We start from the raw sequence: 27853 nt of genomic DNA, 5'->3' as shown, positions 1-27853 counted from the left end.
ATCATTTGTAACCTTCACTAAAGCTGTTTCTGTGCTGTGATGAGCTCTGAAACCTGACTGAAACTCTTCAAATAAACCATTCCTCTGCAGATGATCTGTTAGCTGTTTGACAACTACTCTTTCAAGGATTTTTGATATGAAAGGAAGGTTGGAGATTGGCCTATAATTAGCTAAGACTGCTGGGTCTAGAGATGGCTTTTTGAGTAAAGGTTTAACTACAGCCAGCTTGAAGGCCTGTGGTACATAGCCGATTATTAGAGATAGGTTGATCATATTTAAGATCGAAGAATTAATTAATGGCAGGACTTCTTTGAGCAGTTTTGTAGGAATGGGGTCTAAAAGACACGTTGATGGTTTGGAGGAAGTAATTATTGAAGTTAACTCAGAAAGATCAATTGGAGAAAAAGAGTCTAACTTAACATCAATGGTACTAAGAGTAGCTGTAGATAATATTACATCTGTGGGATGATTACTGGTAATTTTTTCTCTAATGATAAAAATTTTATTTGTGAAGAAGTTCATGAAGTCATTACTAGTTAACGTTAAAGGGATGGTTGGCTCAACAGAGCTCTGACTGTTTGTCAGCCTGGCTACAGTGCTGAAGAGAAACCTGGGGTTGTTCTTATTTTCTTCAATCAGTGATGAATAGTAAGATGTTCTGGCTTTGCGGAGGGCTTTCTTATAAAGCAGCAAACTATTTCTCCAGGCTAAATGATGATCCTCTAAATTTGTGACACGCCATTTCCTCTCCAGATTACGAGTCATCTGCTTTAGGGTACGTGTTTGAGAATTATACCACGGAGTCAGGTACTTCTGATTAGAGACCTTAGTTTTCACTGGAGCTACAGTATCCAGAGTCATACGTAGTGAGGAGGTGAAATTATTAACAAGATAATCGACCTCTGTTGGGGTAGCGTTCAGATAGCTGCTCTGCTCTGTGTTGGTACAGGGCATTGAAGATGATAACAGTGGGTGGATTATATTCTTAAACTTAGTTACAGCGCTTTCAGAAAGACATCTACTGTGATAAAATCTACTCTCCACCGCTGTGTAATCAATTATTGTAAATGTAAATGTTATCAGGAAATGATCAGACAGGAGAGGGTTTTCAGGAAACACTGTTAAATGTTCAGTTTCTATGCCATATGTTAAAACAAGATCTAGAGTGTGATTAAAGTGGTGGGTGGGTTCTTTTACATTTTGAGAGAAGCCAATTGAGTCTAATAACAGACTAAATGCCATGTTGAGGCTGTCATTTTTAGCATCTACATGGATGTTAAAATCACCCATAATAATTATTTTATTTGAGCTCAGAACTAAATTAGATATAAAGTCTGAGAAATCAGACAGAAACTCTGTGTAAGGCCCAGGTGGACGATAGATGATAACAAGTAAGACTGGTTTCTGAGTTTCACAGCTGGGGTAGACAATGTTAAGCATCAGGCTTTCAAATGAATTAAAAGTCTGTCTTGGTCTTTCATTAATTAATAGGCTGGTGTGAAAAATTGCTGCCACACCTGCTGCTACAGAATGGTCACATGTCTGTCTTTACATTACAAGTGATCACGTGCGGTGAGTTTCAGCCAGCAAAGAGTCCATTAAATTTTTGTTGATAATTTAATTGAATCTTGTTTTTTATTAAAAAATATTTTCATTCCAAGTCTTTATAGCCTATAACAAACTTACACAACAGAAGCTGACCCAAACTCCTTTAAAGACAGCACATTTACATTTCAGGTCTCTAAAAATCCACAGTATCAATACACAAGAAAACTGTGTTAACTAGTATATTACTGTGGGTTGTTAAACTTACAACATTGTTGTGTTGATGTTCATGAAAATGTGTTCCGAACTTGGCAAATGTACGATGATTCAGCTCATAAATAATAACACACTGCTCTCCCCTACATAAGCTCCCTTTATAGGTTAAAAGTATCGGTATCTGCAATACTGCTCTTAATTTACTCGATAATGAAATTTGCAGGATGCACAGCACTGCTGCTGATGAGTAGCAAAATAACTGAATATGTCAGGAAATACTTCACTAGATATATAAATAAGTAATTAAAATATACATTGACTTAGTTTAAAATGCTCTGTATTTCTATTTTTAAATAATTAATTACACATTTTTAATTAATTCTAGTTTTATTCCAGACCCCAATATACTGAGGCTATGTATTTGCATAATGATCTTAACTGCTTTCATAGAGAAACACCTTATAAAAAGCCTTATAATTTAACTTATAACTTTCTTACAAGTGTGGTGTGTATTGTCAACATAAGAATGTACCGCATTAGGATTTAATGCCACATTTGACCTCCGACCTTTTGTTCTGACTTGTCATACAGACTATAGTGAGGGTCAAAAAGATGATAATGTTATTTAGAGCTATGTTCCTTACTGCCATTGGCAACATTTAGGAGATTATATACCAACATATGTGGATTCTAATATCACATATCCTGTCATCCTGTATCTCTGTAAGGTCAGAGATCAAATTTACAAATAAATACCTCTTATCTGTGACCTACTCCTACATAAAGTTTGTGTAATCAGAGTAAAACATCTGCCATATTTTAATACAGTAGTTGCTACTAAAATGTTTGATTTTGAATAGAAGACAAACACACATGTTCAGTCTAGGCTGAAAATGTACACATTTGTGTGACAATGAAAACATGCAATATTCACAATATAATCTTTTTAGGACTTTATTAATGAATAAAAAAAATCAATTTGGAATGCCCAATAAGATCGCAGGGCTCGCAAAATCGCCCGTCGGGCTTTATGATAACCCGATGGGCGGGGCTGAGATAGATTTTGGTCGCCCAACCGGAGATATCGCTAGCTCCGGGACGTCGGGCTAGAGATTTTGCGAGCCCCGAGTTGTGTATTAGTTGACAAAAAATAAATAAAACCCCAATAATCTGACAATTCCCTCTGAGCAAGCACTCGGCGACAGTGGGGAGGAAAAACTTTCTTTTAAAAGCAAGAAACCTCCGGCAGAACCAGGCTCAGTGAGGGACGGCCATCTGCCTCGACCGGTCGTGGGAGTTTTAAAGTGACTCATTGGATGTGAAATAAATTAGCTTGTTTGAATCGTTTGTTGTTAGCCAATTTAAAGAGTCACTTTGATGTCAACTAATACACTTAAACTGTCCAAATAATTTTAAAGAAATATTTAGAGTCAATCCTGATGGATTGCTCTAAATATTCATTTTGTTTTCTTGGAAATATAATATCTTTAAATTCGTTCAAAAGTGTCTGGGAGATATTGTCAGTTTCTGGTAGCTGGTCTTCATCGTCCTATGTTTTTCCACACCATGCGAAAAACCTTGTAAGTAGGTTTCGCTTTTTTCGGAACAGGTGGTCTTTGAATATCGAAATCACCACTTGTTGGTACGGCGAAGCTGCAGCCAACGCAATGATAACAAGGTTAGGTGTAATACCCAGTACCTTTGTAATGTCTTTGAAAATTGCCTTTTCAAGACTTTTGATCCTCTTTTTTTTTATATTTAGAGTTTCTTCTTTAAGTTGCTCCCACAGAGCTATGAAGAGACCCTGCTGAATCTCATCGGATGGCGACACATTTGCCTCTCTTGAGGCATGTGTGATTACTGCCTTTATGAGCTCTTTAACAAGCAACTGTTGCTCTGACAGTGGAGCTTCCACTGTCACATCATTACAAGGTGCAGAGGGCTCAGCCTCGCACACGTCACACTCCTTTGTGGAGTCCTTGGTGGGCTCAGGCACTGGTGCATCTTTTGGCCCCTCATGATTCAGTTGCTGGGTGCATGAATTGGGGCAACATGCACAGTGCTCCGATTTCTCTTGCTGTTTCTCTTGAAGAAACTCTTTGTTTTTCTCCAGGGCTTCATCAAGTTTTACTTGAAGCTGCAGATTCTTGTTCTCAGTGTCTTTGAGATTCCCATAGAGCTCCTGATTAATAGCTCCTGTTTGTTGAAGCTGGTAGGACATTTTTCTTGACTGGTCGCAGTTCTGCTTGTTTGTTGTCATCAGGCTTAAAATAATCGGCTGATCTTCACTCAAGATTATTTCCCAGCCCTTATTTACAATATCTACACTGGGCAGGTTTTGTGTATTTTTATTTTCTTCGTCTTGCTGGTTTATGAGACTTTCATCATGAAACATTTCTGCATTTCTGTGCAATGCTTCATTAAGCTTTACTTCCAAGACTTTATTTTGTTTCTTCATGTTCTGAAGTATCCATTTCATTTTTTTCTCCTTTCTTTCCTGTTGTGTCTTCTCTTGAAGCAACTTTTCCCTTTTTTCCCAGGCTTCATCAAGTCTTTCTTCCATCTCCAGGTCCTTAAACTTGAGTTTCCCACAGAGCTCCCAAATAATGTCTTCTTTTTCTTTAAGCAGGTGGGACATTTGTCTTAATTCAGCACACTTGTGTTTGTTTTTTGTCATCAGGTTTAAAATCTTCTCCCGTGCGCTATTAAACTTTATTTTCCAGCCCTCATTTATATTATCCACATTGGGCTGCCTTCGATTATTTTCTTTTTCTCGTTGGTTCTTGACAAATTCATTATGCCTTTCTTCCAACTGATTATTTAGGGCCTTCATGTGTCTGCACTTCTCTACAAGCTGAATTTTCTCTGCCTGGAGTTGTTTAATCGTGTTGTGTAGATTTTGGTTTTCCTGCCTATAGGCACAAAGTATACTTTCAGTTAATGTCCTTTGGAGCTGAGGGCCAGCGTAAGCTTGTTGTTTTTTGCTGTCTTTTCTCTGAGACATGTTGGAATCTTAATAAAACAACTGTGTAAATGATCCAACTGTTTCAAAATGTTTCTCAGGTTTATGTTTCAATGCTGCGAACACGAGTGCTGCGAATAAACTGACTAAAAGTTTGCAATTCTCACCCCTATTTATGCCTTTCCGAATGGATCAGATGCCTTTGATCTGCATGATGTCATAGGGCTTTGGAGCGTGATGTCACGGGGTGGGCGTGGAAAGAATTTTGCCTGTTGTCCGTATATTTATATATTTCCGAAATCACATTGTAGTGACGTATACTGAACACAATAAATTATATAATGTAAACGACTACCTGAAAAACAGGTAGAACGATACTTTTGTATCGTTTATTGCATTTATGGAGGGAGTGATGTATGCTGGGTAATGGCACAGCTAGCGACTGGATGACTTTATTCACCCGCTTCGGCTGTTATCAGTCCATACAATGGGCGTTATTAGCACAAATCAGTCCCATAGATATGGGCCATCTCCTGCTAGATTGTTCAGAAGGTTGTTCTCATCCATCCAGATGGAGGATCACTAACAGGAGCGTGGGAAGACTCCAGAATCCACTCTGGCTGGAATCCGGTGGATATGCAGTGTGTACAGGTAAGACCATTTAAACGGACAGCATTTATAGAATGACTATTAAAAGTCAGTAATGTTAATGTGGTTAGGTTAGTAATACACCGAGTGCTAATATAACAGCTTTAAGATGCATTTGTAGATATTATTACGTGTTTTACCGTCTTTATGGTGCTAGCTTAAAGTTACGGTGTAAACGTTAGCTTATATTGTAGTAAGGCTGTTACTGTTTAAACGATGTTAGCACAGAAATATTAGCTTCTGTCATGACTGATGAAGTTACTAGTTAATAAAGTTTTCAGTAAAGTGTTTAATCGCAGCCACAGACTGACAGCAAATATGTCGATTAGCTTCAGTGCATCTATAATAAATATGTGCAAGTTTCAGTGCTTCGTTTAAACTGTATGATACTTATACTGACCCAGGGTCAGTTTAAAATACAATCCTAGCTGTGTGAACAAAGCCTAGCTCCTTTGATCCTGCATGACAAACCTCAGAATGCAGGTTATTATTACTCTTTCCTGCTGGCACACCTGAGAGTCAGCTAGAAACTTACAGTGACGTGGACATCATGCAAAGACTGCCAGACTCTGTAATACTGCAAATGATCAGTGACTCATGTTAACACTAAACTTTAAACGGTACCTCTGTGTCTCTGTGTGCTGAACATCTAGGATTGAGTCAGGCTGCATTGACTGTGGGACTTTAATGTGTTAAAAGCAGGTTGAAGACGGCTCAGAAACATTTGAAGATTAAAATTTAGCATTATGGCTGCTGGTGGTTTGTAAAGCCTCTACTCAGCTGTATTTTTGTTACTAATTTACGTTCGTTGTTGTTTAACACAGATTTCAGAAGGGCAAATATGCTTAATAGTTTACCTAGATTTCATTTGTCAGTGTGGGACTGCTGAGTCACCTGAAGAACTCATTTCATTCATTCTCCACATGATGTTCATTTACAGAAATGTTTCACAGGAACTGATTTCTCCCAAAGGGTGAACTAGTGTGTTTCCATAGATTACCTCTGCATGAATGTACTTCTTAAATGAAGGCAAGTGTTTGTCCTTTTTTGTTCCTCAGGTACAGTACGTGATATCAAGGGCAGGCGGTCAACACTGGGGGTAGACAAGAAGCAGACGTACTTCCAAGAGGGAGCTGCAGTGAGGACACAGCCAGGTCACTGAGGTCAGAATCTGAAACAGCTCAGGTTTATATTTTAGGTGTTATAAAAAATCAAAATGTATTTATAAAGAAACCTTTAAATAATAGTCATAATTATGATTATTATAAGAAATATCAAACATTTAAGTGGATTTTCTGTTACACATATTGTGTTAGCCCTGCAATAAACTGGCAGCCTGTCTTTGTCCTGTATCAGCTGGGATAGGCTTCATCCTCCCGCAACCCTGAATTGGATACATTGTATTCCAATTATGTAATCTGATCATTTACAAACTCAAGGTATCTAATCAAAATGTAAGTAATAATTATAAAATGGGAAAGCAGAAATAAGTGTGACATGAATGTAAATGTGTGAGCTGACATAGAGGACAGCTACATGTAGTCTGAAAAACCTTTGTTGTCAAGTTTGCAGGTATATCAGCACGAGACATTCTTACATAGAAGAGACTGTTAAAGTCTCTAACTCAGTGAAGCATTATTATATATTATATATTTGGCCCTTCAAAAAAAACAAAACAACTTTTTTTTTTTTTTTTTTTCAAATAATGGTACCAGGCACATCTCTTTCCAATAAAATGATGGGGGGAAGGTGGTGTGACTTTCATTTGGGGGAGGGGAGACTTCTTTCTGTAAGCTGCACTACATGAGAGACATCTCCATTAGGACTGTCACTATTTTACATGTTTATAGTGAAATAAATGTATATAAAAATACTTGCATGTGCATGAATATGTTAAGAAGTATATTTGATTATTTGTTCTACTTTTTAAAATTTATTTATACAGTAAAACTGTTAATTTTCAATCATGCCTCAAGGCAACACTGCGCAGTTAGCTTAATTTTTTTCCGGCAATATAATGCATTGGCATATGTGTCTAGAGATGTTTGTGTGCATTAATATGATCATAGTTTTTTATTTTACAGTCTGCTGATAATTACATGACATGGATGTAAAAAGCCTTTATGGAAGGAACCCAAGGGAAAGAAAGTGAGGACAGTGAGCTTTCAGGGAGTGACAGTGAAGTTGAGGAGTGGATCCCTGAATCAGGTTTGAGGGACACATAGGAGCTCAGGGGTCAGTTGGTAAAGTAATTGTGTGTGTGTGTATTACTTATTGTTGTGGGTACACAAATCTGTTTACACACTGACATTGTGAGGTCTCGTCTACTTTATGGGGACAAATTGCAAGGTAAATTATTCACTTTTTTTTCCACTTTAAATGAGTCAGTCTTTTAAAACTACTAATGCCTTAAATATTCATATTAAATTTTAATTATTTCGTGTGGTTTAACCCTTTAGATCCCAGTATCTTTACATAACCGCACAGGTTTTTTAACAGAAAAAAATGAAAAACTTAAATATTTTCCATAAAATACATTTCAAAAAATATTTGATTGTTATTAGAATTAGGTCTTTAGATGGGTCAAAGATTTCCACCAACATTCATTTTGATCCATCATTAGTTTTTTGCATGGGCAAATAAAAAAAAAAATCCCTCACATTTGTGTCCCTAAGGCCCCAAAACGGTCCCTCCCCAAAAAGTGCTAAAAATTTTAATATATTAATATTGTTTTCCACTTTAAATGAGTCAGTCTTGTGTTTTTAACATGTTTTAATGCTTAATATCTTGTTCTATTTAATCTCAACAAGCCCCTAAAAACAGTCAGTGATCACTGTCTGCCTCCTCGGTTTTTATTACTGCATTTTAAAACTCAGTCCGTTTTTTTGGGGAATGTCCCCAAACCTTACGATGTAACTACAGCCCAGGCGATGCATTAATGACTAACCCTTATATTGTGGATGGATTATCTCAGTTGTTCTCCTGACAGAAGTTTGGTCCTTTTACAGCATCCTGCCATGTGATTACACATGACTTGTCCTTAACCGGGATATCGGGAACCCTCACGTTAACTTTGATTGAGTAGAAAAAAGTTAGCGTTCATCCTTCAGCTTCACTATGTAATTCAGTATGCTGAATCTTAGCATTGAATGTCCACAATATTCTAATCAGTACAATTTAGGCATTCACTCCACCTACAGTATCTACACCTGTGTGGCAAATGTGTGGTAAAGATATAGATAATGAAATGTAATTATTATTAAATGCCATGCCCTGAGTCCCCATAGCCAATTATGCTAAGTTTAGCTAGTAAACTAGTTTGCTAGTGTAGCTGTTGAAATGAATTTTGATGGTACGGATATAATAGGATTCACATTATTGACATTTTACTACATATACACACCATTATTTGAAAACAAAAAAATCCTCAGTTGTGAAATGTAACTCAGTTGTCTCAAATATTACATTTCAGTTAAAATTCAAGGTATATATATTTCTGTTTCATATCATTTATAACTTGTGACTATCTAACAGACAATTATTAGTATACAATGAACACTGGCTGAAAGCTTTAGTTATATTTAAGGGCAATATCCCAAAAATAAACTAAAAAGATTTGATCCTTGTACGTTTCACATAAAATGGAAGTCAAACTGATGCAGGAAATATTCTTTAATTGGACAGAAAACTGGGCAATATAATTTACTTATGATGTGAAGATATCAGAGCATTAAAAAGGCTGATGTTTGGGTAAGAGGCTCTAACAGGAGAGAGATGATGCAGAAACATGACATTCTTATAAAATACTGACACACTTTATGAATAATAATAATAATAATAACTTTATTTATAAAGCGCTTTCAAAAAAAAGTGCTGTACAACTAAAATAAAAAAATAAAAGCGATACATAGCAATACAGGTAAAAGACACAATACAAGTTAAAAACAGTAAAAATTTAAAAACTAAAAGCCATAGAATTAAGACATGTAAGATAGGGTGAACAAATGTGTCTTCAGCTTAGTTTTAAAAACCTCCACAGAGCATGCCTGCCTAATATCTTGAGGGAGGGTGTTCCACAGAAACGGGGCACGAAAAGAAAAAGCACGCTCTCCAATTGTCTTTTTTCTGGCTCTAGGAACCTTTAGAAGGCCAGAGTCCTGAGATCAGAGAGCACGGGATGGAACGTAAAGATGTAAAAGGTCGGAGAGGTATGAAGGTGCCAGTCCGTTTAAAGCCTTGTAGGTGAGCAGCAGGACCTTTAAAATCTGCTTGAACCTGACAAGGTAGCCAATGAAGAGAGTTCAGTACAGGGCTAATGTGCTCAAATTTCCCAGTTCTTGTTAAAATGCGAGCAGCTGCATTTTGCACCATCTGTAGACCTCTAAAACTTTTCTTTGGTAACCGAGAAAGAAGAGCATTACAATAATCAATACGTGAGGACACAAATGCATGGACAAGAACCTCTGCAGTGTCGCTTGACAAAACTTGTCTGATTCTGGCTATGTTCCTCAAATGATAAAAGGCGGTCTTTGTTATCTCTTTTACATGAGACTCGAAAGAGCACCATGTCGAACCACACATGGTGTGTACAACTTTGCACAGGTCTTTGAACCTTTGATTTAAATGAGCTGCATACTTTTCCCATTTAAAACCTTCACATCCTATGAAAGAATTGTTATTATCTCCTCTAGACCTTTTTGAAAATATGAAATGTAGAATGAGCTCCACCTGTGCTTCTTTCTTTCTCTTGTCTGTAGATTAACAGTTCACAGGCTGGGTTCTCGTTAAAAATCTTTAGATTTCTATTTGGTTTCTTAACAATGTCTCCATGAAGCCCTGTGACACAAATCAATTAGTTAAAGTACAGTCATGTCTTAAAGACATCAAGGCCTGGATGACCTCGAATTTCCTGCTTCTAATTTCAGGTGAAAGCGAGTTTTTGTGCTCGACCCTAAAAATGTTAGAAACACAGAGTCCAGATACTTGACTCCCTCTGCATCCTTGTCTTTCCCCTCATCCCCAACCAGTTGCAGCAGATAGTTGCCCTCCCTGAACCTGGTTCTGCTGGAGGTTTCTTCTCTTTTAAACAGTCGTTCCCTCCCAATGTTGCCAAGTGCGTGCTCATAGGGAACATCTGGTTGTTGTGTTTTTCTTCTCTAATATTATAGGGTCTTTAGCTTAATATGCAAAGTGACTTAAAGCAATTACAGTTGTGAAGTAGTGGGAAATAAATAAAATTCAAATTGGCTAATTGCAAATGATAAATGATCATTTATACAGTCTATCAAAGTGATTATGGGGGATTTCTGCTAAGCTGCAGCCTCTCTTCACTATAACTCCTGTTAAAACTATTTTAGGATCATGTTCTGTTACCAAAACAAATACCACAACATTGAAGTCTAGGGAGCCAGCTTCAGTGTTAACTTAAGCACAGCTCAGTAATTTCTTAAGCTGATGGGTAGTTTTTGTTTTTACTACCCAAGTTACTAGCTGCTTGTTAAACAGTAACTTCAAACTGTCAGTAAAACCAAGTCCAGCTCAGTTAACTCATGGATCATTCCATTTGTAATCAACACGGGTCTTCTGCTCAACCATCCATCATTTTCATAAAAAATGTTATGATACAAAGTGTGGGCACATATGATGAGTGCTGTGAAATTTTAGGTTCAAATAATAAATACTCCTCAAAATAAGTTCCTTTGAAAAATGCTCTGTCAGCCCACTTTCAGGCATGTTATTTTTTCACGCACTGAAATCTGATGCCATCTCAAAGACCAAGAAAACTCCCTGAAGTTTTCAGACATCAAAATGAATGAGGCTCTATAATTTTGGAAAAATGATGCTCTTTCATTTTATTTTCAACCTGGACTAAGCAAAGTTGTACTACTAAAACAAAAATATCAGTAGATTTTCCTGTCCAACAAGAATATGTGCATATTTTTCATTTGCGAGACTTGAGGGACTCCATTTCAAATCATCAGAGGTGCGGTTGCAGGGTGGTTGGTGCCTGTTGTGGTGGTAACCACTGAACCATACCGCCTAAAGATTATGGCCACCCGTCTGGTGACTCAGGAGGGGAAAGAGGTGATCTACCTGCACTGTGCATAGTGAGGGTGGAGTGCTGCTGACTTCGAATGAGAACACTGTCAGGTGGTGGAAGGAATGCTTTAAGGACCTCCTTAATCCCACTGGCATGTCTTCCATGGAGGAAGCAGGGTCTGGAGACGAGAGGCACAACTCGTCTATCTCGCGGGTGAGGTCACTGAGGCAGTTAAACAACTCCTTGGTGGCAGGGCCCCTAGGGAAGATGAGGTTTGCCCTGAGTTCCTGAAGGCTCTGGATGTTGTAAGGTTATCTTGGTTGACACGCTTCTACAATGTTGCGCGGCGATCAGGGGCGGTACCTCTGGATTGGGAGACTGGGGTTCCCATTTTTAAGAAGGGGGACCGGAGGGTGTGTTCCAACTATAAGGGTATCACACTCCTCAGCCTCCCTGGGAAAGTCTATGCCAGGGTGCTGGAAAGGAGAATCCATCCGTTAGTTGAACCTCAGATACTGGACGAACAATGCAGTTTTCATCCTGGTTGTGGACCACTGGACCAGCTCTTTACCCTCACGAAGATACTGGAGGGTGCATGGGAGTTTGCCCAACCAGTCTACATGTGTTTTTTGGCCTCGGCATTCGACCGTGTCCCTCGGAGTGTCCTGTGCATTTGATGTTTGATGTGGAGCTCTTATGTAGTGATTACATTTTTAAGATGTAATTTTCAAGTGAAAAACATAATATTTATCTGTTGCATAGTTTATAGTGCGCTGTTTCATGCACTGGGTTATCATGTAGAGTTCTGTTTGTCATCTAGCACCATAATCAGGTTTTGTTTTCCATCTTAGATTTTCCAGCTGCTGTGCCTGAGCAGCCACCCAGAGACCCTTTGCTGCAGTTAGTCTCCCTGCAGGAGGCGTCTAGCTGCTGGCTGCTTGATCCAGCTCTGGCTGCTGCACTGGGACAGACCAACGAGGAGGTGGAAAAGTCAAAGCCTGAAAAGGTGCACTGCTGTCAATTTAAATATTAACACAAAATGATGATGTGAGATAAAACAGATTTGATTCTATAATTTGAACAAAAACACACAATGTAATTAAAAACACACCATAAAACAAATAAAATGAAGTCAAACTAAATGTAGGCCTGCCTCACAGCCTGAGAATAAACATCTGCATATCAGAAGCTAAAACACTGGTGGTAATCACACTCCTAACCTCCCACTGAGCTGCACCAGCGTCTGATATTATCCAGAAACCACACGGCAGCAGAAATTATTTTCCTCATCAGTTGTTGTAAAAACATGTCAGCACATTATTTTAGAGCATTTATGATATCACAGTTTGGGATTTCATCAGGAAGAGCATCCAGTGTAATAATCTGCCAAATCAAATATGCAGAGCTGCCCACCTTGGTGACCCTGTGTGACAAAGAAGTACACAAACATATGTAATATTACTGGTTGTAGAAAGTAAAATGTGTGTTCTGTCTGTTTTATTTGATTGATTGATTTGGTGAATTAAACCAGCAGTGAAGTGTGGGCCACCATTCTGGCTCTGATCTGGCTTCATGGTTTCAAGATGGATGCAAAGGACGAGTGGGAGCTTCTGGCTATGAAGGCTGCCTCGTGGCTCTGTGCTCACAATGGTACTAGCAATGATCGTAACAGATAAAATAACAGCTTTAAAAAACTGTTTCATTCTACAGCTTTCCTCCCACAATCATTATTTTAATATTTGTGTTGTGTTTTTAGCACCGTGTGTGTCAGAGTGTGTGGATGCTGGAAATGTCCTGCTGGGTTGCAGCGTGAAGAAAGAAGCTCTGGGACTCTGAGGGTTTTCTTAAAGTAGCTTCATCTTCAGAGTGAACAGAAGCAGGTCTGCTTACTCCACACTGCCTTTGATACAGAGCTGTTTTATATCATCAACCCCTTTTACATGTTTATTTGTCATGAATTATGTACCTAATTTTGGTTTTACCATTGTGGAAAAAAAGTATGTCAAAATTGTCTGAATACTCCTAACACAGTAGAAGATTGGACCACTGCTGTGGCAGCTCATTCAGAAAGTGTTTTAATTCCTTTTCTCTGCCACTAGATGGCGATTATGTTCATACTTTTACTGATTTCACACAGAAACACCAAAACCAATCTAAGAAGAGTCTTTTCCCTTCCTGTTATAGTTCTGAAAATGGCTTCAGTTCAGGACATTTTCAAGATGGTCCTCAGTGAATTGGAGTGAATAGAGCTAAACATTTAAAATAGCTATTTACAGTGTTTACACCATCTTCAAAACAAAAAAGTCTATCCTAGCTTTTATTTTTAAAAAAGTTATATTTTTATGGTCAAATTGAAATGAAACTATACAGAACATCATTCTGTTTCTCTCGCAGGAGTTACAATTTTATCCATAAAACACTTTCATTCTGCTAATTGACACTGATTGATCCTTGAACATCTTAAGACAGCACATAGTCTTCATTCATGTTTGCTTATTCATGACTGTAGTTATATTTACATCTGAATTTTCAAAAACTGCCTGTTTTGTAATGACTTTTCAAATAATAATTAGCATAAAAAGTTATGAAATCTATGTTTGGTTTTTTATTTCTTTGTTGTAACAATTTTGGAAATAAATTGTATATTGGCGTAAAAGTATCAATATATTTGAGGTTTGAGCAGCAAAGTTGAGTACCAGGGTTATGCTCCTGAATAACTTCCCAAGTCTTCTCTGCCAATGCCAAATAGCTTTCTGGGTGCTGCGCTGCACTGTCAGAGCACACCTCCTTATCTAAGGTTTTATGTGTTTCTTATTCTCTTTAAAAGTTCTGCTGAGGGCCTCCTATACTCGAAGTCTAAGAGCCAACTCTGTTCTTTGGCTCGACTTTCTTCCATAATCTTTTCACTTTTGTGAGAAATAAAACACAATTTAAGAACAGATTGTCATAAAAAGAAATGACATCAATAACTACACCAAGGACATTCAAAACAAATTTTAAACTTGGCTTAAAGACCATAAGTCTGATCTGAAAATGTCGACCAACTTCAACATTTAGCTTGTGACACTAACTTGTCTCTCTTCCACAGTGTGTTTCTTTTGTCCTGCTCCCCTCTCCCTTAACCAGTTGTGGCAAATGGCTGCCCCTTCCTGAGCCTTGATCTCCCAGAGGTTTCTTCCTGTTAAAAGGGAGTTTTTATTTCCCACTGTTGCCAGGTACTTGCTCAAAGAGGATCATTCAATTGTTGGGTTTTTTTCTGTATTACTTACTGAATTTACCTTACAATATAAAGCACCTTGAGGTGACTGTTGTGTTGATTTGGCGCTATATAATTAAAACTGAATTACATCTCTGAAGAAATGTTACATGCATGTTTTGTTGCCTTTTTAAAGTGATGGGGGAATAATTGTAATGGGCTAATAAAAAGGGACAGACGTGCTCTGTGTAAAGATCAACCCTTTGACCATCATTCACTGCATCATTAATTGCTTTAACTTATAGTCCATAATGCTGTAAAAACAAAAAAAGAAAAAGCTGAGTCATTTTCACATTTTTATTGAGGTTTGAATTCAGAAAGTCTGTTGCTGATCTCAGTAAATGTAACAGGATGTCTCCGTCCCTGCCTGAAAATTTACAGATGTGGATAAAACAGGATAATGTGTTATTGTCAGGTTTGAGTGAATAACAGGACCCAAATGCAGGACTTCCTGAGAAGCCACAGGCAGTTTATTTACTTCACTTACTATTTATATCAGTTTGGTCAGCAGTCACGTATAGGTTCAAACAAAATGGCACGAGGCTGCAAAAATATTTATCATCTAGTAATCTTTATTAATGAAAGCATGAGTGTACCCACCAAAGAACCCAACCCCTGTTACAGCAACTGGCTTCTTTTTATTCTCTATCATTCAGGTGAGCATCTGGAATAGCCCAAGTCTGGGGGAAGCAAACCAAATGAGAAACAAAACATCCACATATGCAAACATCAAACCACAATATAACACATGGAAGACATTTATATTTTGTACAAAGTCCTATGAATAATTCAATATGTATATGCTTCAGTCAATTGCATATAAATTAGAAACACCAAGAGTGAAACTTCCCCAACCTGGCACATTGGTTTACTCCAGGAGCTCATAGACAAGTAACAAAATCAGTTGTTGTGCTTCACCTTTGCTCCCAGTGTGTCCTGCCCATTATTAACCAAGCTCTCCCTCTGTTACACTGGAGTCCTTGCCAGTGTTTCTCACCCACGTTCATGTGATTAAGATTCCTGTAACAAACAAAACTTTGTATTCCCGTGAAAAGATCTTTTTTTATTGAGTCTGCTTTTGGGTAAAGGCCAACGTATCGACCTTCCTTGGGACAGAAAATAATCTGTGTCTCAGTCTTAACACTCGTCAACAACACACACCAAACAAAAATGAGCATTTAAATTTAAATGACATAAATAACACTGAATATAAACAGTCTGGTTTTCTAATATTGAAATGAAAGAAATTCTATTTTTTAAATTCAATCATTTTGAATTTTTAGCAGCACTGCCAAACTCTGATTCCTTCTTTAATAAACCTGGAGAGTCACTTACCTCTGTGTCAGTACTTACCAAAATATTGCCTCTTGCCCCTCTGACAGATGACCTCGCCTGAGAAAAAAAAAATAAAAATAAAAATTAAAATGGCTGCAACTGCTGTGCTCCCTAAATTAGTACAAATGGGGGGGAAAAGGAGAGTGGGCATGTTAAATATTACAGTTAGATTTTCTTAAACTTTCACTCTTAGAAAGCATTCTGTTTTAAAGCGAGCACTTCAAAGACATGATGTTTGTGCAGGTCTCCACTCCTTCCTTCTCATGTTATCCAGCCACTGGTTCAGTCTTGCTGCTCCATCATAACCTTTAGTAAAACGAGAGGCTCAGAAGCAACAAGAGTATTGTGTGAAAAGAGATCTTAATAAACAAAGAGTGGCAGACCCCCCGGCTGTGTTGTGTTCTTGCTATTAGCAACTTTATGGTGATTCAGAACATACACCACTTAGTGCACATCAGAACAAAATGTCGGTATTCGTCATGAAAACTGTGCAGAACATTAGGAAAGAAATATACTGTGCAGGAAGACTAGCAGCATAAAACCAGTTTACCTTCATCACTCCAGGCATGATATTACACTGTCCCAAATATAGTCATGGTCCAAGTGAGGAAATGCAATATTTGCTTTTGAAGGAATCCTTTAAAAGCCAAAGATCCTTTTTTATAGATGATGTTTGGTGAGTATTCATGCATGCATCATCCATTAATGTTTGGGATGAGGGGCTGATTGACTTTGTCAGGACTGCTTTTCCCAATAAGCCACCAATATTAAACTTTGACAAGCCTTATGGCCAACTCAACCCATCAGATCTTTGATGTGTTAAAGCCAAAAACCTGCTACAAGACACAATCGAGAGGACTGATGAGAAAAGAAAATGAACTGGATTTTCTTCAAATTTAAAGAGCACCGTTAGGTTTAGCTCATTTAGCTTTGTTAGTGAGCATACATGTAGCTTACAAATAAGTAAATTGAATTAGGGGAGGGAAGAATCAACTTGAAGGCTGATCTCCAGGAAAAACTAGGAAGCTTGAAAGGGAAACAGCAGTTACTTTGGCTGCTGCCACAGCCGCTCCTTAAATACCTGGTCTTGCTGACACACTTAATTATCAAGCTGGTGCCTACATGAAGGTGAGAATTTCACTCCCAACCACTGAATAGACAAGATTGTATCCACACGACGGCTTTATTGATCCCTTTGCAGAGGTTTGAAATTTCTTAAAATAAATCTCAGAAAATCGGTTTGGTTTCGATGTTTAAATTATTTTTCCACAACAACAAACAGAAGCATCGATGTGAGCATCGGTCCAAACAAAAACAATACAAAGATATTATTAGTAGCTAACATATTGCACTGTGGGCTACTGACTAGATAGCCACTAATTACGCGAGGAAATACAAGAATAACTCTGAATGCAATTTGATTTATTGAATTTGTTTATTGAAAATGACTTGAAGAAAGACGAGAACATTTGTTGTCGTTTAAAGTTTTCTTTATTTTGTGCCAAATTGGTGCCAAATCAATAAATGAGCGGTAGAAGCTACTGTTCACAGATGGAAAATGTAAAACACTCACTTGCCACTCTATTAACAACATGTTGCTTTTTGGTCAATGTGACGGACCAAAAAGCAACAAAGTTATTGTACCCAATTGATCCCTATGAGCGACCGTGGAGAGGAAAAACTCCCTTTTAACAGGAAGAAACCTCTGGCAGAACCAGGCTCAGGGAGGGCGGCCATCTGCCTCGACCGGTTGGTGGATAAGTGAGTGTTTTTTGTGCATATTAAATATTTAATTACTGTGAATGTTATATTAAATATTTAAATGACATATATACTTAACTGAAGCAGACGTGATGTGGGAAATTTCTGAAAATACCACACAGAAATGAGCAGCCTTCAAAGTGGTTTCTTAATTTGAAGGCTGCTCATGTATGCTGTGCGGCTTACCCGTGTCTGTTATTTCTGAAATTTGCCTCCGAGTCTTCTTTCCACCTCCCAGCGGGATTTATCCGAGACGCTTTCTTTCCACATCTTTCTGAAGTTCCTCTGTTCGACCAGGTCTTTTAGGATGGCCTTTCCATGAGCTCTGCAGAGAGAAGCATTTTTAATCAGCACTTTATTTTCTAAGTAAATGCAGAGAATTTATCAAAAGAAAGTCAAAATAGAAATATCAGCCTATAATTGTTAAAAGTTCACACTGACCTGACTTCAGAGGAAGCATCCTGACACAGTTCACTGACTGCCAACAGGAAGCATTTGGTGAAAATCTGTCCTGTAGACAGAACTTTCTCCGCTTCCATGAATTCATTGATGATACGAAGCCCCAGTGCGGCACCAGCTCTCACGAGAACGCTCTTATGTCTGAGGAAGGAAACACAGACAAATCCACTCAGTGTGTTTGATTTTCACCTGATCTGATTGTGATGCTGGGGTCACAGATACTCTTCACAGGTGTGAACTTACTTCAAACCCACAGTCACCAGGCTGTTTAGAAAGCGACTCGGGCTGCAACCTTGAACCAGAGCTGTCAGAGCTTCCTTGGCATGCTGCTGAATGAACACATTGGCATTTGCCCTTGCAAACACCTGGAGTAAACTCCCACAGGTCAATTCAGCTTCTTTGTCCATCCTCTCTTTGAGGTGAACACATAAATATACTACGGTGTCCAGTGCCGCACAGGACACACAAGAGCGATTGTTTTTAATCTAAAGAATCAGAGGAAATTTCAGCAGTTAGAAATCAAACCTGTTACAAAGCTGCATGAGACAGGGCACGCTTGCAAACATGGACAGAAGAGAGTGGCAAAAACACAGATGTAGAGAGAAAAACAGCTGGTATACCTCTTGTGTCACCCCCAAGCAAACTGTACGGAGGTTTAACTCCAACTCCTCTTGGTGATGCCACGCCAGGGTGCGGATGTATCGTAGCCCCTCTATCTTTTTCTGCCTGTAGGAAGATCAAATAGTTTTAAAACTCATATCCTCACATTAAATTGAAAATAATTAATGATAACAGTAGAAAATCATTTTACCAGTCGTCCTGACTCAGCAGGCTGAGGCTCAGCCGGAGAGTCTCTGAAGGATTCGAGACTGGCTGTAGCTCCTCCGCTAACTTTTTGTCAATTGACTGGAGGTACCCCATGATAAGCCCTTTAAAGTCCACCTCTGGAGTGTGTCTAACAACCGCTCGAGGTTTCCTTTGTTCTGGAGCTGGAGGAGCTGGAGCTGGAGAAGCTGGAGCTGGAGGAGCTGGAGTTCGAGCAGGGGCTGGAGCTACAGGAGCTCCTCTTCCAGCTCGTGGAGCTGGAACTCGAGGGGGGGCAGGAACTGGAGCTCCAGGAGGAGCTCGAGCAGGGGTCGGAGCTACAACCCTTGCTCGAGCCCCAGCTCCTCTTCCAGCTCGGAGAGCTGGAACTCGAGGGGGGGCATGAACTGGAGCTCCAGGAGGAGCTGGAGCTGGAGCAGGGGTCAGAGCTACAACCCTTGCTCGAGCCCCAGCTCCTCTTCCAGCTCGTGGAGCTGGAACTCGAGGGGGGGCAGGAACTGGAGCTCCAGGAGGAGCTGGAGCTCGGGAAGGAATTAGCCTCTGACGAGCTGCAATAGTTTGGGGCAGAGAGGCATCCACAATTTTTTTAATTGTTTGATACAATGCCTCAAACATATGTTGGCCTGTCACCAGCCTGACACCACCGGCGACTTCTTTGTCTGCACAGATTAGATCATGAAATATTTATTACTCACATTTCAGTTTGTTTGCAGCTGAAAATGAACAAGACTAAAGTGCACTTTAAAGGGGAGAGCAAACCATGTATGTCTATAAGTGTGTTTATTAAATTAAAGTACAAGTTTTCAATTCAACATAATCAATCTTAATTAACCATTTACCAAAATTTGTATTCAAATAAAACCAAATCACAGGCTGGATAAAAAGTGAAGCTGAAATGTCAAACTTTTGACCTCTATAGATATTTTACCATGGCAACTCCTTAACATTCAATGTGTTTTAGCAATGTGTAAACTCTGGTTGGAGGGTTTATCTCTCACACAACAGCTGATTAAAAGTCTGAAGGGTTTAAATGTCTGACATTCTGACTCTTTACTGCGTGATATAAGAACTGACCTGTTTCTCTGTAGTTTTTTAACCTCACTGGAATCTGACTTCTGTGAGGTGGAGAGGATGATGGAGGACACGGAGCAAATGGTGGAGGAGGAGAGGGTGTCTTAACTAATGGGATAGCCCTGAGCTCCTCGGGAGTGCGACTGTCTCGAGGTGTTATTGAACTTCCATCAGAGCTCAATGAAGATGCCAAGCTCAATTCCCGCTGCGGCTGCACCTCCTCAAAAATTTCACCAAGTGGATGCAGGCTGTCCCTGGGTGTTTCTCTAAAGGCTGTCACGTTTCCAACAGCCACCCTGGATTCCAAGTGACCATTGAAAATCCGGTCACGGATCCGATTTTGTAAGTCCTCTACAGGTCGAAGAATGTCATCAATTCGGGAAAGAATGTCTGTCCTTCTCTCCATGTTTTCTATATCCTCCGTATATCTCTAGACAATCAGATTAAAGGAAAAAAAGCTGAGTTGACTTGAAATGTTTAAAAATTATTTTACAAAAATAGATTCACAATTTTACTGTAATAAACTAAACGACATTACACCATCACATCTAATCCTAGAAGGTTTGTTTTTTAAATGACCAAAGTATTTTAACTTTATGCCATAACAACAGAAAGCATGAAAACAGAAAAAGTGATGAGCTGTCTTCATATCTCAGTTATTGTTACAACAGTCTTTATCTGTTTTTACTTTTTAGCATCTACGTTTTCTCTTCAGGATTTTGAGATGTGAAAAGTATGTTTAGAGAAGTAAAAAGAAGCTTGTACTTACATTAATTTCTATAAAGCGATGATTTTCGTTGCGCTATCGTGTAAAGTAATAATTTTTGCCTGTTTAAGCAAACAAAAGTGCAGTTAATGCAGCGAAAGCTGTATTCTCCCAAAGTAACGTCTCAAAAACGAACGCGTGTACCAGTGGTAGGGTGTTTGTGACCTTACACAGAATGTCACGTGCAATGTCTTGCCGTTGTAAAGCTGCATCCATGGTAACAAAACAGCCAGGGCGGGGGAGATTCCAAGATGGCTGCCGAGTAGAAGCCTCTCCGCTGAACAAAATAAATCTTAAACTGGTTTTAAAAAAGAAACCTGTTCTCCATTTTTAAACCGATCTTGTGTTAGAAGAAACTGAGATATATAAATGTCGAATCGTAAGAGAATGAGAATGTAGCAGGCCAGAGCAAGTTTACTGAAGTTTCATCAGGTAATATTTTTATATTCAATTCAATTTCATTTAAATCGCATCAAAAGTCGCCTCAAGGCGCTTTATATTGTACATTAGATACAGAGAAAACCCAACAATCATATGACCCCCTATGAGCAAGCGCTTTTGCGACAATGGGAAGGAAAAACTCCCTTTTAACAGGAAGAAACCTCGGCAGAACCAGGCTCAGGGAGGGGCGGCCATCTGCTGCAACATGGCCTGTTATGAGTAAGCTAGCACCTTCAATCCGGCGACGCGTTTCCAAGTCCCCAGCTGCGAAAAAGTCTCTCTGTGAAATGGAGAGTAGCTCTTCACAGCAAGACTGTTTTTTTTATATGGAGTCACTGAGGAAGCCAATGGAAATATAAAGGGGAAAGTGGTGGAGCTGTGTCGGAAAATTCCAGCGGATGGTCAGGCTGCTGCTGCTGTGGACAAGAACTCACCCGAAACTGTTAGCGGCCAACCCAGGATCCAGGTAGTAAAACTTGAGTTAACAAGCATCCCTCACTTATACTTTTGAGATTTGCTATTTAAAATATATTTTTGTTATTTCCTAGAAATGTTCAAAGTGTTAATGTGTATTTGAGCTCAGCGAGAGCATCTAAGCATCCATTGTTGATGTTCTGGAGGAGGACAGACATTTGTTCAGAACTCTTAAATATGTGGAATAAGCAAGCTCCGTAAGCAATTACTTAGGTGTTCCTCCACCGCAAAAGAAGCGTGTATTCACTGAATTTCCGGGAATACTTTTATTTTGACAGCGAATGCACACCTGCGGACCACTTATGTGTAGCCCTGACAATAAATCGTGTATGTTACTGTGTAAAAATGAATTCTTGATCCATCAGAAGTGTAAGTTGGTCAGCCAGAGTTACTAAGAATGAAAGTTTCATAGCAGATTCCACAGGAACTGCTTGGGGTCATTTTTGACCCCACTTGTGGAAGAGTGGGGTAGTGATACAAAAACTGCATTTTACACTAAGTTGTTAAAGCATCTCTTTTTCTGTTATTTTGTTAAATGCAAGGGGTTTAAGAAATATTAATATTTATATTAGACTATATTAGACTTTATTCCTGTTTCAAAAGCAGCTAAATACTACATTTAGTTTTTGTCAAGAATCTCACTCTATAGCTGTGGTTCTGTTTATATGTGGTACTGCCTGTAGGGCTGGGTATCGTCACTGATTTCTAGAATCGATTTGATCCACGATTCGATTCGTTTCGATTCAATTTTGAATCATTTCGAAATATTATTATATGAACCATAATATATATAAAATTATGATAATTCACCTTGTATATGTACTGTCAAAAGAACCCTCTAAGCCTTGTGAATGAATTATATAAATTTCAAAATTAAGAACAGATACTAAAGCAGTTACAATAATGTAATTTTTAATTAACATTAGTATATATTTATTTTCATACATACATTTCAAGTGGATCAGGGATCCAGTGCAAATAGAACATATCTTTTGTAAACATCAGTAAAACCTCAGAGAAATAGTTTTGCTGTTAGTGTCTCACACAGCTTTTCTGAAATCCACTATTGTGTTTTGGAGACACGCAGGATAACACAGCGTGTACAAGTGAACTGACAGAAACTAACCGATCAGAAAATGAAAAACTGCCTTTTAAAATACTTCAAAAAATGAAAACATACTGAACGGTATTGTAAAACCTCTGTGAAACTCATGCAATTTAGCCTTATTTATAACTACCCTCTCACTTCTTTGAGACTGTAAGGTTTTTCTGCAAGAAGAGAAGCTGGTCTACATGTTGTGGAGTCAGGTAGCTCCTTTGTGCGGTAACAGTGTCACCAGCAGTTGAAAACACTCGTTCAGAAGGAACACTGGTCCCAGGTATGGAAAGATACTGCTTTGCTTGTAGAGCCAAAAGAGGATACTCCCTTTCACGGTCCCTCCACCAGATCAAAGGATCCTCAGAAAGTGCAACAGGCTCAACGTCCCTGTATCGATTCACTTCTTCCTTTGCCTTCTGAGTTGGTGTTTTCTGTGGTGCTGATGTTTTTGTTGAGTAGGCTGGCCCAAGGAGAAAAATTAATGCAGAGTCCTTTGACCTCTTAATTGGAGGGGCATAATCCACTTCATCAACACCACCAAGAGAGATGTCAGGGACAGTTTCCTCAGATGTGTCACCATCAGACTGTCGCTGTAGAAAAATGAAAACTTAATTAATAAAGAAATTACTATTTATATTCTAACTCGAGTAGTGCAAAAAAAACAATAATTTTTTGTTTTTGTTTCTGTAACTCACAATAGCTGTGTCCACGTTCTCCAAACCTGCTGCTTCCGACACCAACTGAGAGAATGTGTTGTTACAGGTCTCTTTGGACAAGAATGGCAGGGCCTTAAAGCGAGGATCTAATGCTGATGCAATGTACAGCTTGTCCTTTAGGGTCACATATCTTGAAAAGAGATTTTGCACATTTAACTCAGTTTATTATGTTAGATATACATGTGCATGGTTACATACACTCATGCAAGATCAGAAACATTAATATACGACTTTGTTTCCATAATTTATATATAAACATCTATAGATAGATAGATATAAAATCAAAAGGCCTATTACTAGACGAGAGGGCTTAACTAACATTTTTATAATATATATATTTTTTCACTATAGTAAGAATTTTCATGTAATACATGCATCCATACAGTTACACTCATTCATGGCATATACACACAATTCATAAACATACCTTGACTTCAAGTTGTCGTATACAGCAGTCTTGAGGTCTTTAATCAGTGAGGAGTCGTGAGAGACACTGATCATCTTCTCCAGCAGCTGTGCATGCAGAGGTGCAATGATGGAAAGGGTCGGGGACTTTTCTTCAGACATAACCAGTGTGGCTGCTTTCAGCGGCTTCAAAGCTTTCACTATATCTTCTCCATCAGTTATGTCAGCCTCTGTAAGACTACAGAGATTACTGTCACTTCTCCTCACTTCAGGTGAGAGTAGAGCTGCAGAGATTGCTGGTTGTTGCTCTAGGAAGTGTTCCAGCATGTCCAACGTGCTGTTCCATCTGGTCACCCCATCAGTCACCAGCTTATGGGCAGGTAGATTCAGTATCTTTTGCTTCTCTTTAAGCTTGCCACTTGCAACAGTGCTGCGATGAAAAAAGGATGCTATGGGTCTCACTCAGCCAAGCAGCTGAGCAACAGCTGGAACTTTCAGTCCTGCTTGTGAAGCTAAATTGAGTGTGTGGGCAAAACAACCAATGTGCAACCAGCCCGTTATTTCCACAGCTCGCACCATATTTGCAGCATTGTCAGTTACGATGACTGGATTTTTGTTTGTAAGCTCCCATTCTTCGATTGCTTTGAACATAATTTCAGATAAATTAACTGCTGTGTGGCTTGCTTCAGTGGTTCTTGTCTGTAAGACATGAGACACGAGTCTCCACTCCTGGTCGATATGGTGTGAGGTGATAGTCAGGTAGTTATCTGTTGCTCTGGATGTCCAGCTGTCACAAGTTATAGTGACTCTCTCTGCTGACTTGAGTGAGGCTGTAACATCGTGTTTCACTTTTTCATACATGTTTGGGATTACCACTTCACTCAAATGTTTGCGTGTTGGTAAAACATAGCGTGGTTCTAGCGTATTAATGAGGTTTTGGAAGCCATCATTTTCAACAACGCTGTACGGACGTATATCTTTACATATGAAAGTTGCGACAGACTGGGTTATTTTTTGGGCACGTGGAGAAGTGGATGCCAACTTCACTGCAAATGCCTTTTCGAGTGAGCGTTGCTTGGTGTCGGCCGTTTTTGCTCGCGGGATATCTGGATGATGCCTCGTTAAATGATTTCTGAGATTTGTGGTATTTCCACAGTGCTTTACCTCCATTTTGCACATCTTACATACGGCTTTGCTTTTGTCCGGCTCTTCACTGTCTTCACAGTTCTTAAATCCAAAGTGTTGCCAGACATCTGCCTTTAGGCTTGGTGGCACATTCCCGGGAGTAGCCATGATGGTTCATGCGTCCAGGTCACTTAACTCTGGCGTGACTTCCTCATGTTAACCGCTTGCAAGTTTCATACGCGGCAAACTACATATGTATATAAAAGAATTGATTTCAGGATTTAATGAATCGATATCGTTTTATTCCAGTTAGAATCTATTTTAATCGATGAATCGATTTTTTTAAACCCACCCCTAACTGCGTGCTTTATATCTTGTTGAGAGCGCACAGAGTGATCTCACAGCGACTGCATACTTTGCAGGGCCCCGACTGATGTATGTAAAGGCCACAGGCGGTGTGGGCTGTGAACGCTGAACAAATAGTATGGCATCAAAAGAGGCAGGGCAGCAGGCACTTTACATCTTCATGTTTCCCTCTCACCACATATCCAAACCAATATCATGACCAGCACGGCTGTGGCTCCAGCAAACGTCAGCTGATACTAGAAAGTAATGTTAAATTATTCTAACAACAGCTTATCAAGCTTAAATGTGCTGCTGTTGTTTATCCACTGGTCTCCTCTTTCTGGTGCAAAGTGGGCAATGAACAAACAACAGAGACGGACTTGCGACAGAAAAGCCGATCGGCTGATCATGATTGAAGTAGCAACAGGAGAGAGATGGGGAGAGAATGATAGAAGAAGAGGCAGCTGTGCAGCATAAAGACACAGCATAACTCCAGCTTTGTGTCGATTTTCATTCAACTTGAAGTATGGGACAAATCGCGTTCCTTTTCACTTCAATATGGAACTTTAAAGTTTGACCTCCTCGGCTGTAATTGGCCAGCACAGAGTCGATCATGACCAATTGGCCAATCCACCACCTTTCATTGTTTATACGGTTACAATAATAATAATAATAATATAAGCATCTGCCCAAATGAAAAATCACCATCAGTAGCCGATGGCCAGTCCAGCTGTGGCTCCAGGAGAGAATGTTTCAGGCTCTCTGAAACACATGAAATGGCTTCATGTGGAGGGTTAGTGTTCTTAGTGAATCGATCTGAAAATATGAGTAATACTCACATCAGCAGTGCCAGGGTATTCATAAAGTGGTGTTAGAGTTACAAAATATTTCCTCAAATCTTTTGTAAAATTGTTGCTCTCACACAGTGGCCTCACCATCTTTTCTCTCTTCCCTTCAGGACTCTCCTCTGCTCCTGTTGAAGAGCTTACCAATGGGCTGCTATTCCAACATTTAGTTTTGGGTCTAGTTATGAACACATCTTCCCGTCAGTTGTATTCATATGATCTCCGTGATATCAGTTTTCTGTCACTTTTTTCTGTAAATGTGTGATAAGATATCTTTCCTGCTGTTAGACAACATGTTATGTTTGATCTCACTTGTGTGTTTGTCATGGCAGTAAGAGTGTAGAGTATAGTGAGAAGACCATGGAGGCTCTGAAGGCTGATCTTGGAGGAACAGAGATCCTGGAGCCCCTCAAAAATACTTACGGTCAGCCCTGCATTCCCACTCAGCCTAAACAGGTAACTCACACACACACACACACACACACACACACACACACACACACACACACACACACACACACACTTTAATGATGCCATTCTTTATTATATCTTTTTAATCATTCATTATTCCAACATGTAAATTAACTATGAACCAAGCCCTGTATCACTTGTAACATATCTTATATAATCTGTTAATTATATACAAGTTGATCTGTTGAGTGGCTCCTACTGTTCCTCTCAGTCTTGCTTCTCTTATGTTGTTTTACTAAAACAGTTTACTGACAGCATACTTGTATACCTGTCAGAGAGTTGTGTTTCAGCTTGTGTAGATGTGTGTAAACTCTCCTCTCTGGCTGTTTGTCTTTACTGATGAAGAGGTGGGGAACATCAAAGAAGTGATCGATCTGGTGAAGAAGATCTCTCACATGAAAAACAAGAAAAAGATGATGACATGTGCTGCGTACCAAACCTGTGTGTCTTAAAAACAGCTGTTGTATTGCAGGTGTTTCTCTTTTGGGATTGGGGAAGGGGCCAGCTCTGCTCTCATCAATGGGATGGCCAAGGAAGGAGGAGGTCACGCTCAGTTCATCACAGGGACTGACAGGAACCAAAAGTAAGACAATGACTCATAACAATTACAGTAATGTTTGTTTTATTATTTATTTTCCATTGAAGAGATGAAATTGGTTTAACACTGTAATTCTGTGTCAGAGCTCAGAGGCAGCAGAGGGCTGTGTGACGCTGAAGTACAGCCTGGCAGGTCATCCCTCTGAGAACCAGCCGCACTTCAGTCTCAGACCTGCAGAGAACTCTGGGTAAATGAGCGGTTTATCCACTGGAACAATTAGATATTACCTCGTGTTGCTTGTATGTATGATCTAAAACATTGTCATTGTGACCATATCAGCATACTGATATCTGCACTGAGCTCATAGCATTACACTCCTTAAGTATTTGATGTCTTTTTGAAAGATGATGGTGTTTATGTCTGATTTCCATCCTATGAAAGAATTGTTATTATCTCCTCTAGACCAGGGCTCTAGAGTGCGACCAAATTTTTCAGTGGTGCGACTAAAAA

At 39.2% G+C, this 27853-nt stretch overlaps 2 protein-coding genes and 2 long non-coding RNA genes across 6 annotated transcripts; 2 read left to right on the top strand and 2 right to left on the bottom strand.

Annotated features, from left to right (window-relative positions):
* Window positions 1-4672: 4672 nt before the first annotated feature.
* On the top strand, window positions 4673-14776 carry LOC146374153 (uncharacterized). 2 transcript variants are annotated; one of them, XR_014802197.1, is made up of 5 exons: window positions 4673-5374; window positions 6430-6534; window positions 12263-12417; window positions 12943-13061; window positions 13168-14776. It is a non-coding gene; the product is annotated as an uncharacterized LOC146374153 (long non-coding RNA). The 2 variants fall into 2 exon arrangements; XR_014802196.1 differs by having other exon boundaries at window positions 4676-5374; window positions 12946-13061.
* A 167-nt stretch (window positions 14777-14943) lies between these two features.
* On the bottom strand, window positions 14944-21542 carry LOC146374152 (uncharacterized). Of its 2 annotated transcripts, none has more exons than XM_084950697.1 (8): window positions 21055-21542; window positions 20888-20946; window positions 20122-20548; window positions 19034-19706; window positions 18843-18948; window positions 18466-18707; window positions 18205-18363; window positions 14944-18088 (listed from the first exon to the last, which is right to left on the bottom strand). In XM_084950697.1, the coding sequence occupies exons 3-8, from the start codon at window positions 20522-20524 to the stop codon at window positions 17959-17961; spliced, it is 1713 nt and encodes a 570-aa protein (XP_084806823.1). In that variant the 5' UTR covers window positions 20525-20548; window positions 20888-20946; window positions 21055-21542; the 3' UTR covers window positions 14944-17958. The 2 variants fall into 2 exon arrangements, with proteins under 2 accessions (XP_084806823.1, XP_084806824.1); XM_084950698.1 differs by lacking the exon at window positions 21055-21542 and having other exon boundaries at window positions 14944-17868; window positions 17950-18088; window positions 20888-21047.
* A 1073-nt stretch (window positions 21543-22615) lies between these two features.
* LOC146374151 (E3 SUMO-protein ligase ZBED1-like) lies at window positions 22616-24455 on the bottom strand. The gene is made up of 3 exons (XM_084950708.1): window positions 24042-24455; window positions 23594-23744; window positions 22616-23488 (listed from the first exon to the last, which is right to left on the bottom strand). The coding sequence occupies exons 1-3, from the start codon at window positions 24344-24346 to the stop codon at window positions 23042-23044; spliced, it is 903 nt and encodes a 300-aa protein (XP_084806834.1). The 5' UTR covers window positions 24347-24455; the 3' UTR covers window positions 22616-23041.
* Window positions 24456-25100: 645 nt separating this feature from the next.
* On the top strand, window positions 25101-27793 carry LOC146374150 (uncharacterized). Its single transcript, XR_014802203.1, has 3 exons — window positions 25101-26790; window positions 27278-27388; window positions 27487-27793. It is a non-coding gene; the product is annotated as an uncharacterized LOC146374150 (long non-coding RNA).
* Window positions 27794-27853: the final 60 nt, after the last annotated feature.

The sequence above is a fragment of the Perissodus microlepis genome, chromosome 14, assembly GCF_051167445.1.
Source record: "Perissodus microlepis isolate ML-2025 ecotype Zambia chromosome 14, ASM5116744v1, whole genome shotgun sequence".
NCBI classification, from domain to species: domain Eukaryota; kingdom Metazoa; phylum Chordata; class Actinopteri; order Cichliformes; family Cichlidae; genus Perissodus; species Perissodus microlepis.
This window is presented reverse-complemented; position numbering and strand designations above follow the sequence as displayed.